The sequence below is a fragment of the Pygoscelis adeliae genome, unplaced genomic scaffold, assembly GCF_000699105.1.
Source record: "Pygoscelis adeliae isolate BGI_AS28 unplaced genomic scaffold, ASM69910v1 Scaffold220, whole genome shotgun sequence".
NCBI classification, from domain to species: Eukaryota; Metazoa; Chordata; class Aves; order Sphenisciformes; family Spheniscidae; genus Pygoscelis; species Pygoscelis adeliae.
This window is the reverse complement of record NW_008824049.1, coordinates 885,153-898,620: the sequence shown is the minus strand read 5'-3', so window position 1 is coordinate 898,620 and position 13,468 is coordinate 885,153. Positions and strand designations below refer to the sequence as shown.

The window sequence follows — 13,468 nt, the reverse complement described above, 5'->3', positions numbered from 1 at the left end:
GTTATGTGCTGTTGTTGCTTCTTCAGGCAAACAAATCTTATTAAAAAACTAAGTGTCCAGATGTAATTTTCTTGATTAAGGTAGTTTAATATTTCTACTGATACTTGTACTTTAATGTGTTCTTTCAGACCTCATAGTTTTGCAGTTGAATTGTGAAAGATCAGCAGCTGAGCTTCAGGAGTATTCCTCCTCATTTTGCATGCTGCCTTGCTGTTTTGTAGAGCTACTGAATACAAAATGAAGCTGCAAGAGTGTGTTTGCTCTATAGCTAGCAAAGCATGAAGTACTTCTTTCTACAGCTGTGGAGTACATCCAGAATATTCGTAACAGTGTCGCAGGAGATGCGGTTCTATGTGTGACATTTAGTGTGCTATTGTGTGACACCAGATGATTAATGCTCACAGCAAAACACAGGCTGGTTTAAATAAACAAAATTAAATATATTTTTATGATTGTAGAAATCATGTGTTACACCTCTGAGGGAACATCAGCTGCTGCTCCCAAATGCTTCATATTTGTTGGCCTGTTTTTAAATGCTTTGATTGTTCACTGGATTTTCCTACCACATAAATCCATTGACACTTTGGCCCAACAAGGCGAGATAGTGATTTGGACAGTAGCTTGGGACACAGTGGGTAGCTGCACATCAGTCTCCATCTTGTTTTATGATCAGCAATTTACAGCATCATATCATTCCCATTTTCAGCCTTAGAAAGACATCATGAGAGTTTAAAAGGGCGGGGACCTTAACCCAGTGCCAAACCCAGCAAGATTCTTCCTTCCCTGCCCCAAGGGCGTTAGACCAACTGTACTTGTTGGTCACTCAGCATGAGGGTTACTTTCTCTCTTTTGGCAATGTTATTTTCTGTAGAATGAGTCACTTGGGCTACAGTCAAATGGGTGGGTCAGAGACCAGTTCCGAGTCCAGCGTGTGCCCTGGCAATGCTCCAGCTGCATACTGGAGCAAATCCATATGATTCAAACCACCATCCCTCTGCATCTTCCCCTCCGTGGGAGGGAAGCGCAGGCATGCAAACCACTAGACCATATCACATGCTCGTCAGGTCCTCTCTTTGGTGATCACAGGCACAGAGGTCAAGGGGAAGCCAAAAGGAGTACCAGCACCACAGCAGAGGCAGAGCCACTTCAGATCTCAGATCTCAGCGATCTCAGCTGACAAGCAGGTAAAATAGCATTTTGCTACACAATAGCCTTGCCCCATGTGAAGCAAAATTTTAACCTGCAAGGTTCTAGGTAAGTTCTGAGATGGAGAACAGGAGCAAAGACTGTGATTTTGTACACCTTTGCCAACTGTGTTGGGGAAAACTGAGTCCTAACTGTTGTGTTTGTGCAGGTTTAGTGAGTGTTACAGCAGCGTAAGTCACCAGCAGCATTATTGCCATACTTACAATGGCATGACACACAAAAGATCAACACTATCATAGATTCCCTTTAGTTTATTAGGTGATTGTGTCTTCCATGTCTGTGCTGAATGAGAACACACCTGCAAAATGAATAATCTCTAAGCCCTATTTAAAAAAAGGCTTTGTACAGAAAATGTAAAAAATAAGCAGAGCTTTACAGCATGAGAGATATAAATGTAAAACATGTTTTCCACTTGAAAACCTTTGTTTATGGAGTTGTCAGGGTGCATTTTCTGTGGAAACAGCAGAGGCTTCGATCTGCCTTTTTCTTGAATACTGTTCAGATTATCATGCTTACAATGAAGGGTGGAAAATGGGCTGCCAGATGGTTAATGGCCCTTCTGAAAAATAGCCTTCTATGTTGCTTTTTGGAAGTCACTTGTCATGGAACTATCGTAATATAATCTCTGTACTCCTGTCATTCATAGAAAGAAGCATATTTTAAGCAGGTGTTATCAAGGCTAAGAGAGCCTGAATTAACTTGTCTTAAAGATATTTCTTAGTGCACTGCCAATAAAGCCACTAAAAAGTTGCTGTATCTAGAAAATACATGCAAAGTAATACAGAGGCGGCATATAAGGGAAAGTTCTGCCAGCTCCTCAAATGGGGGTCGTGGGTCCTCTTCAGGGCCCTCTGTGTTGACAGTGGCTGGGTTGCCACTGCCCATCGTGTTAGACACTGACATCCCTTTATTTCCCCAGGATTTTCTGCCTTCATCTGTCTATATCTACCTTGTGAATTCTCTGTGCAATGATTGTAGGTAGAGGAATATGCTACCAACAGTCTCAAGAGGCCTGAATTAATCTCCTTTAACTTCAGGGAGCTAAATACAGGAACATAGCCAAGTTAGGCTCCCTAAACAGTTACTGAGAAAGGGAGAGGGGCAAGGAACCTTTTTATTCCATTATAGGCATCCTGCAACAAGGAAAAGTCCTCCAGCCTCTAAACCAAGAGGCACAGAGTGGTTTGATTATTTTGTACTGCATTATCTTACGGTTTCACGCAAAGATACTTGGGTTAGGTTTTGCTTACTTATTATAGCATAATAGTAAAATAGCAGCAGTATTTGTGATTTTCATAGTATGTCCACATTTAATGGAGTGCATGCACATGTGTACACACACAAAATACACCTTTATAAATTCTACATCTTAGAATAGAATAGAATAGAATAACAGAACAGACTATTTCAGTTGGAAGGGATCTGCAACAATCATCTAGTCCAACTGCCTGACCAATTCAGGGCTGACCAAGTTAAAGCATGTCATTAAGGGCATTGTCCTAATGCCTCTTAAACACTGACAGGCTTGGGGCATCGACCACCTCTCTAGGAAGCTTGTTCCAGTGTTTGACCACCCTTTTGCAGCTTTGAGCCCTTCCCACACATCCTACCGCTGGATCCCAGGGAGAAGAGATCAGCACCTCCCTCTCCACTCCCCCTCCTCAGGAAGCTGTAGAGGGCAATGAGGTCGCCCCTCAGCCTCCTTTTCTCCAAACTAGACAAGCCCAAAGTCCTTAGCTGCTCCTCATAGGACATTCCTTCCAGCCCTTTCACCAGCTTTGTTGCCCTCCTCTGGAAGCATTCAAGGACCTTCACATCCTTCTTACATTGTGGGGCTCAGAACTGCACACAGTATTCAAGGTGAGGCCGCACCAACATTGAATACAGTGGGATAATCACCTCTTTTGACCGGCTGGTTATACTGTGTTTGATGCACCCCAGGATGTGGTTTGCCCTCTTGGCTGCCAGGGCACGCTGCTGACTCTTGAGCCTGCTGTCGACCAGCACCCCCAGATCCCTTTCTGCAGGGCTGGCTCGCCAGCCGCTCCTCTCCCAATTTATGCTTGTGCCCGACATTACTCTGTCCTAGGTGCAGAATCTGGCATTTCGACTTCTTAAATTTCATCCCATTAATCATAGCTCAATGCTCCAATCTATCTAGATCCCTCTGCAAGGCCTCTTGTCCCTCAAGAGAGTCAACATGCACCTCCCAGTTTGATATCATCAGCAAACTTGCTAATGGTGCATTCAACTCCTGCATCCCGATCGCTGATAAAACATATCGAACAGGACTGGCTCTAGAGTTGAACCCTGAGGAACACCACTGGTGACCGGTTGCCAGCCAGATGTAGCCCCATTCGCTATGACCCTTTGAGCCCTGCCCTTCAGCCAGTTCTTCACCCAGTGCACCATGGACCCGCTCATTCCACAGTTGGACAACTTGTCCAGAAGGATGCTGTGAGGGACATCTTGCATGCTTATGGTCTTGACTTTTTTTTTTGTAGAAACACTGTGAGTAGAAGTCCGTTTCATATTTTCAGGTAGGTGGCCTGAAGTTATTTTTGCAAATGGGGCAAAAATTGAGTTCTTACTAATCACACAAAATCATAGGTATGCCAGTTCCCACCCAGTTCTTTGTACTCATGCTTCAGGGCATAGCCTGAGAGAAACCTGCATATGGTCCAAAACTGACTGAAAGTAATGGCAATCTTTTTTTTTTATGTACTACAGAGGGATTTGGAACAGGCTCCAGATGACTGATTAAATTTAGCTTTTTCTGATGATGCTTTTTGCTATGGGTGTTTTGGACACTACGTGATTGTTTGCTTGATTTAAACATTTAAGGTTATGGAACTAGACAATCCCTAATTTCTGCTCAGAGGTAACTGCACTTTCTCCCTTAGGATGACTTACGCCTACCTTGCTGCAATCGTCATAGTGAAGAGGAAGAAATGGTAATGTCCTTGGTGACGAGTGGCGTCCCGCAGGGGTCCATATTGGGACCGGTACTGTTTAATATCTTCATCAATGACATAGACAGTGGGATCGAGTGCACCCTCAGCAAGTTTGCAGATGACACCAAGCTGAGTGGTGCGGTCAACATGCCTGAAGGATGGGATGCCACCCAGAGGGACCTGGCCAGGTTGGAGAAGTGGGCCTGTGTGAACCTCATGAAGTTCAACAAGGCCAAGTGCAGGGTCCTGCACCTGGGTCGGGACAACGCCCAGTATCAATCCAGGCTGGGGGATGAAGGGATTGAGAGCAGCCCTGGCGAGAAGGACTTGGGGGTACTGGGGGATGAAAAGCTGCACATGAACAACACTGAATTATATGCGCCCGCAGCCCAGAAGGCCAATCGTATCCTGGGCTGCATCTAAAGCAGCGTGGCCAGCAGGTCGAGGGAGGTGGTTCTGCCCCTCTACTCTGCTCTGGTGAGACCTCACCTGGAGTACTGCATCCAGCCCTGGAGCCCTCAGCACAAGAAAGACATGGACGTTTTGGAGCGGGTCCAGAAGAGGGTCACGAAGATGATCAGGGGGATGGAACACCTCTCCTATGAAGAAAGGCTGAGAGAGTTGGGGTTGTTCAGCCTGGAGAGGAGAAGGCTTCGGGGAGACCTTATTGCAGCCTATCAGTACTTCAAGGGGGCTTATAAAAAAGATGACAGCAAACTTTTTAGCAGGGCCTGTTGCGACAGGACAAGGGGGAATGGTTTTAAACTAAAAGAGGGTAGATTTAGACTAGATAGAGGGAAGAAATTTTTTACACTGAGGGTGGTGAAGCACTGGCACAGGTTGCCCAGAGAGGTGGTGGATGCCCCAACCCTGGAAACATTCAAGGTCAGGCTGGATGGGGCTTTGAGCAATGTGATCTAGTTGAAGATGTCCCTGCCCACGGCAGGGGGGTTTGGACTAGATGACCTTCAAAGGTCCCTTCCAACCCAGACTATTCTATGATTCTATGATTCTACGATTTTTAAGTGCTTGATACAAGGCAAGCTATTTTACTCATGGTTCCAAGCTCTCTGTCCCATGTGTCACGATTCAAAAGGTCAGTAATCAAGAGATCACCTTCTCACTTTGTTCCATAGATATATACACATTAAACTTGGAATGACACTGGAAAATAAATGAATTAAAAATATTCAAGGTTAGCCTGTTCAGCTTGCACCCTATGAAACTGTAGCAGTAAGACTAGCACTAAAATATTGTGATAATTCACAAATAATGTCTGTTAAAAAAATCTGAAGTGAACTTATAAACTGTAGCACATTGTCTCTGATTCTCTTTTTGTTTAGACCAAGGAGAAAATTCTGTAGAGGAAAAAGCAGTGGAGACATATGTAAAACAGGCAGAAGCAACATTAGAATTGGCCTTTTTTACCTCTCTGTGGGTTTCACTGAGGGTTTTAATAGCAGCTCAGCTGATGAAGACATATCCTTGGTTCAGAGTTAGCAGGAGAGTTTTACAGACTGCCACTACACGCTGGTTAATTCCAAGCGGCAGCCTGACCCAAAGAGAACATTTCCCAGGAGAGCTGATGAATTTTAAGACCAGTCTTTCTCTTGTGATAAACTTGTGAAATTTTATTAATTTCTGTGTCAAACTATGCCAGCTTTCCGGCTCTTACCTTTAGAAATATGCCATTTACAAAGTATATTGCCAATGACAAAAGCCTCAAATAAATAGGCTTTTTGTGTCAGACTGTTGGATACTGGTGAGATTTGGCATTGTCCAGACCATGATCCTTACAGGTCTTGGGGCAAGATGGACTTCTTGATGTCTTTTATTTCTTAGCATGTTTTGACATATTTCTTTCATTCTGTTCAGGCAATGCTATCATACAGTTACTGCTTGTAAGCATTCCAGCACTGCAAGTTGCTTGGTTTTAAAATATGACTCTTAACAAATACTTGTAAATAGAGTGAAAATGGTAAACTATGATTGGGTCTAAACTCTTTTGGTAGCATTAGAATACTTGAAGGAATGGTTGAAGCCCATCTAAACAAATTTTTTTAAAGAAAAAACAGGATTTTTCCATGCCTGATTCTAATCCCTTAATGAGAGCACAAAAGACATGATTTAGACACAATTCAGATTTCCTCTGTATGTTTTTTTCTTCCTTACTTAAAAGCACTTCTACACAAATACAGAATCATTTTTTCTGTAGGAATGCTTCCCTCAGTTTGTCCAAAAGATGGTTCTTCCACAGGGAAGAGAAGATGTGCGTTTATGAGAGCTAGATAGTAAAACAACTTGTTATCAGTAAAGCATGGGTCATATCTGAAACATCATTCATATTGTGATTCAGTGTGGCTGAAAAGATAAAAACTCAGGCAATGGGCTAAATTTCCCAGCTACAGGAACAACTTCAATGTTTTTCCTCAGCCAGGTCCTAGTAGACCTAGAATTTTACTACCACTATCTGCCAGATTAGTTTCCAGAACAGTGTTGCAACACATCATTAAGAAAAAAACCTTTCAGACTATTTGATCACAGTTGAAAGTGGAGAGTGCTGTGAAGACTTCTGCATACCATGCTTTTTAGAAACAGCTGCCAACATTTTGAGCTTTGCTGTGTTTGGTTTGGAGTTGCACCTATCTGAGAGTGATTAGCTGCCTGATTTCCAGGCACAGCCATTAATGGAGTTTGGAGGCTGCATTTGTAAGGCGTTTTGAAAAAGTCTGAACAATTTCTAAAATAGCGAGCAGAGCTGAGACTCACCTATTGTTTGGACAATACATTTATTTTCACCACCTTTCTCCATTACCTACCTGCCACAGTAACTGTGAATAAGTCTGATATACTTCACTAGCCTTACAGCCTTGACTACTGCACTGTGCTATTGTCTATAAACTGCAATTTAAACTGCATTTTATTACATGACTTTTGTCTATCTTTTTATTCACTTTGCCTAATTCCTAGAGAAATTGGTCCATGACTCAGGCTTCTAATTACTGCTGTGAAATGAAAAACATTCATGTGGATGTTGTTGTAAGAGCAGTACTATATAAAGAGAACATCACTTGAGAAGCCCTGGTCGTTGGACGTAACAGATATGTAGTGTTGTTCATGAGTTTTACAGTACCAACTATGTGTATTGCGAATTGTTTCTCATGTGTAACTTCGTTTTATAGCCCTTAACCAAGACCAGCTGGAAGCCAAAGACAAGCTACTGAACCAATTAACAAAGGTCCCCAGTAAGCAGGCAGAGGCTTCATTCTATCTGGACACCTGTAACTACTGCAGCTTGATGCAAAGTCCTTGGGAACTGCAGACAGTTTTACAAGCTAAATTAATCTACAATTTCTCATCAACTGTGTCAGCAGATGCAAAGTAGCTCACAGGGGAAGGAATCCTTGGACAACTGGTATTATCTGAGTTACTAAGGTACTGTTTTCCTCCTCCCTGGCACTGGGTTTTGGGGGTAAATCATCCATCTCTTTTTAATCCATGTATTTCCATTTTCCACTGCAGGGACAAAAGCAAAGACTGCCCATTAAAAAGGACAGGAACAACTCAAGAATTAGCTTGTAAACACTGCATTTGGAGTATGCCTTGTGTCCTGGTTTCGGCTGGGATAGAGTTAGTTTTCTTCCTGGTAGCTGGTACAGTGCTGTGTTTTGGATTTAGGATGAGAACAATGTTGATAACACACCAATGTTTTAGTTGTTGCTAAGCAGTGCTTACACTAGTCAAGGACTTTCCAGCTTCCCATGCTCTACTGACTGAGAAGGCTGGAGGCGCACAAGAAGCTGGGAGGGGGCCCAGCCAGGACAGCTGACCCAAACTGGCCAAAGGGATGTTCCATACCATGTGACATCATGCTCAGTATAGAAACTGGGGGGAGTTGGCCAGGAGGCCGGTGACTGCTGCTCAGGAACTGGCTGGGCATCGGTCAGTGGTGGTGAGCAATTGCATTGTGCATCACTTATTATGTATATTCTTTTACCATCCTTACTATTATTTTCCCTTCCTTTCCTGTCCTATTAAGCCATCTTTATCTCAACCCACAAATTTTACTTCCCCCCCAACTTGTCTCCCCCATCCCACTGGAGGTGGTGGTGGGATGGAGTGAGTGAATGGCTGTGTGGTGTTTAGCTGCCTGCTAACAGTGCAGCAATGCCACACCACCTTGTCATCTTTTTTTAGAAAATCCTCATAGGAAAAATATTGCCTCCTCCCCAGAAAAGAGTAGAACACCTGACAGCGGTGTAACCTCACTGCACAATGGGAGAACACACTGGGAATCTGCTCACGCAGAAATTCTAGTGACTGTATTTAAGGCAGCAAGGGAGGGGGGAAATAAAAGAGGTAAGCGAAAGAAAACAACAACAGAATAATAGGGCCAGCATGTCAGTGACTTCAACCCTAGTTATTTCTTTCTTGTAGTCAAGAAAATGTCTCCTATTTCAGCACTGACCCTCTGAAGTAACCACAGTACAGCTCTACGGCTGTTCATGGAGATGAGTTGAAAGAACAAACTTTTTCTTTTATTTCACCCCACACCAAGTACACAATGCAATGGTGCAGGCTATGAACTGGACAAAAATTCCCCTGTGAGCAATGACCTTAATCCAGCAATCTGTTATCAGGAATCAGAGAAAAGTTTGTAACACCAAGGGGGTTTGTTCCCCCTGCCCCCAATTATTAAACTCAGGCACCTGGGTCTAATTATGCTCTCAAACTCAAGCAACTCTCATTGATTTTACCAAGACCTACATATACTTGAGTCCCATTCAGGATATTCAGCTTTCCAACACTCCCATAGGATTACTGTCAGTGGGAAAGTACTTCTCAGCTTCTTAGGATAGAGTGACATCTTGTGGTTTCTTCTTTTGTCCATCATTGCAAAATAAGAATTAGCCACAAAAGCTTTGGCTAAATTTTTTTTGTTTCTGGTATAACACTAAGATCTTATTTGTTTGAGGAATTTCTTATGTACTTGATTCACAGAAACTGAAACAACAGTTTACTTTGCCATTATCAAGGCTTGTGGAAGGATAGTGAAAATTAGTGCTTGGAACAGCAACAAAAACATTCCAATTTATACAACATGACAAATTTTTGTTTGAATGTAGTACTAATCTAGAAAAACTGTTTGGTGCTCAAGGTTATGTACAAGTGGGATCTTATTAGTTAAATATGTCAGTCTCCAGTGATAGCACCACTACTAAAAGGATTTGTAAGGAAAGTACTCTTTCCAGCTGCAGCTCTGAAAAGCATTTCTACCTGGACTCCAGTAGATGTATGCAAGAGAGAAGATGATAGCATTAGGCAACTGCATCTCATGCTTAAACTCCATCTGCATCACAGAAGGATCTCAGTAGGCAGTGTCACATCATGGGTCACTTACACAGCACAACTATAGAAGTTTCAGTAATTTATTTTCTGATATAGCCTCCAACACAAAATACATTTTTTAAATTTTTTTTTTAAGACTACATACCTAAACTCACATGAGCCACTATTAACAAATTCCCCTTACCAGAAAAAAAAAAAATCCAAACAAAAAGACAAAATTATTTTGCTAGTTTTGTCTCAAAAAAGCAATAGCATCCTTGAAAGGAACATTATACAAAATCTAGATTAAAAACCACAACGGAATAGTATTCATACACCTCAATAAATTGGTAACAATACTTAAGATACTACCACTACTGAAAAACAGTATTGTTTGAGAGCTGTTCTCATTGTGGTCTACAACTAACATCTTTGCATAATTTGGTAATAAATCAACTCATGTTGTCGAAAACCAGACAATTCTTAATTTTCAAGAAACATGGGATGGCTATTTTGCATCTGTAAGGACTAGGAGAGTATCAAGTGAAATAACTAGTGTTTGCATTTCTGTTTCTGCTGGTTTTCCTATATGCCCGTTTAGGCAATTCTCAGAATCAGATTTGGAATATGCGATTCTGCATCATTCCACTTATACCTATGCTCAGTCCAACTGTTAGGGAAGTCTATGCACTTGCCTGATCTCCTCTATAAATACTTCTGAGTGGCAGCTGTCCTTCCATAATGCCATAGCTTTAGTTCAAATCTATCTTCAGTCCTTCCCTTGGTAAGAAGCATCTATGCTGCAAGGAACTAATGCAAAGAAAACACAAAATTGGTCAGGAAGAACTTTCAACGGACTGAAAATAAACATGACTGAGGGTTGTCATCTGCTTCCTCATGTCTTTCCAACTCAGAGTGAACATCTCAAAAATTAGCCTGAAAAAATGTAATTGCTTAAAAATCAGGCTCCCATAAGGTTAAAACCACAAGAGATCCTTAGCATACGGGTCACTTTTACAGACATTAAGTGATGTTCATAGAATCATTTAAACATGAAGAACCAGCCCTTGTGTAACTCCATGTCAAAGGAGCTGGTTTTACCTGCAGTGAGGCTAGTTCTATATCTTGGTAAAATTAGCCCCTCCTCCTTCTTAGAAGCACTTGCTTTTTTCTCTCCCAAGCATAACATTTTTAGCTATACAGAACTAAAATTACAATTTTTGTCTAAATTTGCATACAAAAACTGTCTCACCAAGTCCAGACTATAATACAGTACGGGTAATAAGCAACAGCAATACACTAAGGAGCTCCATTTTTTTTCTGTGCAACAGAACTAAACAATTCAAGGAGGCAAGGCTAGAAATGTGTTCAAATGCTCTTTCTCCGGGAGAGCATAACCAGCCTCCACGGAGAATATCCATCACTTCGCAGTTCGACCTGCATTATTTGCACCAGCAGTAGGAAAAAAAAAAGTGAACAATGTGTCAAATTTTGGAACTTCTCCTTGCATGAATAACTTTGTGAGCAATATCTATGCTGTTTTGAAGTGAATGTATGCCAGAGAAACCTATAACTAAAACTAAAGTTCAGCCAATACGCATTTGTTCTCACAGAATTCAAAAGACAAAACTCCTATTGACTGAGAAGAAACCCACTTATTATTCGAAAGTTTGTATTTATGATCTGTTTCAAAGGAGCTCCTCCCTTCTTTTCTCTTATTCTCTCTTACCTTTTTAATAACTTCTGTTCTTTTTTATATTTTGCACAAAGAGGGAAGAAATAATTATATGCCTCTCTCTGGTGACAACTGGTACTTCTCCTCTTGCAAATGGAAACAGTAACTAATTCCCCTGCTAATATTTACTTGTGGTCTGTGTCATTCTCCTCTCTGTCAGTTTATTCTCAGTAAAAAGTTAGGGAATAAAAAGGATTATGTTGTTCCTTTAGACATTTATTTATGAACAGAACATTTTTAGACACTTAAAATTAAGGGTGGGTTTTTTTTTTCTTACTTTGAGAAAGATCACTCTAGATCAGTGAAGTGAGATACTGCAAAGCTTAGGTTAAAGTAGAACAACTACTTTGGGGGAGAAAAATATGTCCACACGAATGACATTACTATTCAACTATTTTACTGCAGTCACATACATAGCTATTCTACACTGACTAGTCTCAAATATTCATGCAATAAAATTTTATTGGCATCAACAGTTACGGAAGGTGAATTGCAGAGTCGCATGCAGGAGCATTCAAAAAAGGCAACATTTTAGAATCACATGTGGGAGAGTTCACACAAAGTCTACCACAGTTATCTTATAGAATAAAATCCACTAGGCTTAATTTGTTCCATTAACTTTGATGAGACGGTGTATCGCAGTCTGTTTACTACTTTTACAGGAACAGGAAGAGATCACATTTTCCAAATGTAGTTCTTCAACTCTATAAATTATCATCAAGGTTTTCCATTTGCATTGTTCAGAGCTGCACACATTCCGCTCCTGTCTCACTGATCAAGTCAGTCTTTGGACTGTAAAAAAATTACAAATAATGGATTTGCAGTTTTTTGCTTTACAATTCACTAGAACAAGAAACAGTTGTTGACATGTATACAATTTTATTTTAAGGACACGGCAATCACAGTGACAGAAACAGAACCATTACTTTAATACTGTAAGCTTTCCTCTGGAGCTGACTTGCACGCAGTTAGATCTGAAAGCATTTTAAACAATATCTTGGGGGAAAACACAGCAAACCTTAAATATATTAACTTCAAACTTTATGTGCTTATCTCCTCTTTTTGGTAGCTGGTGGCAGTTAAAGCTCTTCAAAGTCATGGCCACTTGTATTCATTGCTTCAGGGTGCATAACCCTTCCCATGAATAACACAGTACCTGTGGAAAAAGTGGAAAGGAAGGAAGGGAAGGAAAGATGTCAGAACTGAAAGGAAAAGTTGAGATTATAAGATGATAAATACTGATAGTAAGTTCTAGAGCATGCAGTGCACAATTTTTATAGGAACACGTGTCTCAGAACTTGGTAGCCATGAAAGGCAATGGATCAACAGGCCTAGAGAAGAGGACCTCTTTGTATTCAGAACTGATACAGTACAGACAAGAACAGTGAAATCCTCTGCATTTCAGTGCCCCTCTGCTTATTCTGAAGGCTTGATTGACAACACACCAGAAATCAACACAAAGGTTCACTTTCATTTCAGTGGTTCTGATGAAGGTCCATGAAGTACTGCCACTGATGTCAAATGGTTATGACACAGTACTGGTTTCTAGGCTGGGGGGCTCCAAAGGTGGCAGCTAACCTTAACTGAAGCATGAACACCTCATCAGGGTAACCTTCATGATCATTTCTGACCCTCATATGCCTGAGCTGCTGGACATTGTTCCTCACAGAATCAAAAGTGAGCCCCAGAAGCTGCCACACCAATCAGTTAATGATTATTAGAATCATAGAGTTGTTTAGGTTGGAAAAGACCTTTAAGATCATCAAGTCCAACCGTTAACCTAGCACTGCCAAGTCCACCACTAAACCACATCCCTAAGCACCACGTTTACATTATCTTTTAAATATCTCCAGTCACCAGGGATGGTGACTCCACCACTCCCCTGGGCAGCCTGTTCCAATGCTTGACAACCCTTTCGGTGAAGAAATTTTTTCTAATATCCAATCTAAACCTCCCCTGGCGCAACTTGAGGCCATTTCCTCTCGTCCTATCGCTTGTTACTTGGGAGAAGAGACCAACACCCACCTCACTACAACCTCCTTTCAGGTAGTTGTAGAGAGCGATGAGGTCTCCCCTCAGCCTCCTTTTCTCCAGGCTAAACAACCCCAGCTCCCTCAGCCGCTCCTCATAAGACTTGTGCTCCAGACCCCTCACCAGCCTCGTTGCCCTTCTCTGGACACGTTCCAACATCTCAACATCCTTCTTGTAGTGAGGGGCCCAAAACTGAACACAGTATTCGAGGTGC

The 13,468-nt window shown here is 41.6% G+C and overlaps 2 protein-coding genes across 2 annotated transcripts in view; both read right to left on the bottom strand.

The window, feature by feature from the left end:
• LOC103924972 overlaps window positions 1-2,091 on the bottom strand; it is a 22,013-nt gene extending 19,922 nt beyond the window's left edge. Inside the window, exon 1 of the mRNA XM_009333594.1 lies at window positions 1,989-2,091. Coding sequence (XP_009331869.1) covers window positions 1,989-2,091 — 103 coding nt within the window. The remainder of the gene's footprint in view (window positions 1-1,988) is intronic.
• Window positions 2,092-11,603: 9,512 nt separating this feature from the next.
• SERPINI1 (serpin peptidase inhibitor, clade I (neuroserpin), member 1) overlaps window positions 11,604-13,468 on the bottom strand; it is a 25,926-nt gene continuing 24,061 nt past the window's right edge. Inside the window, exon 8 of the mRNA XM_009333562.1 lies at window positions 11,604-12,379. Coding sequence (XP_009331837.1) covers window positions 12,303-12,379 — 77 coding nt within the window. The 3' untranslated portion in view covers window positions 11,604-12,302. The remainder of the gene's footprint in view (window positions 12,380-13,468) is intronic.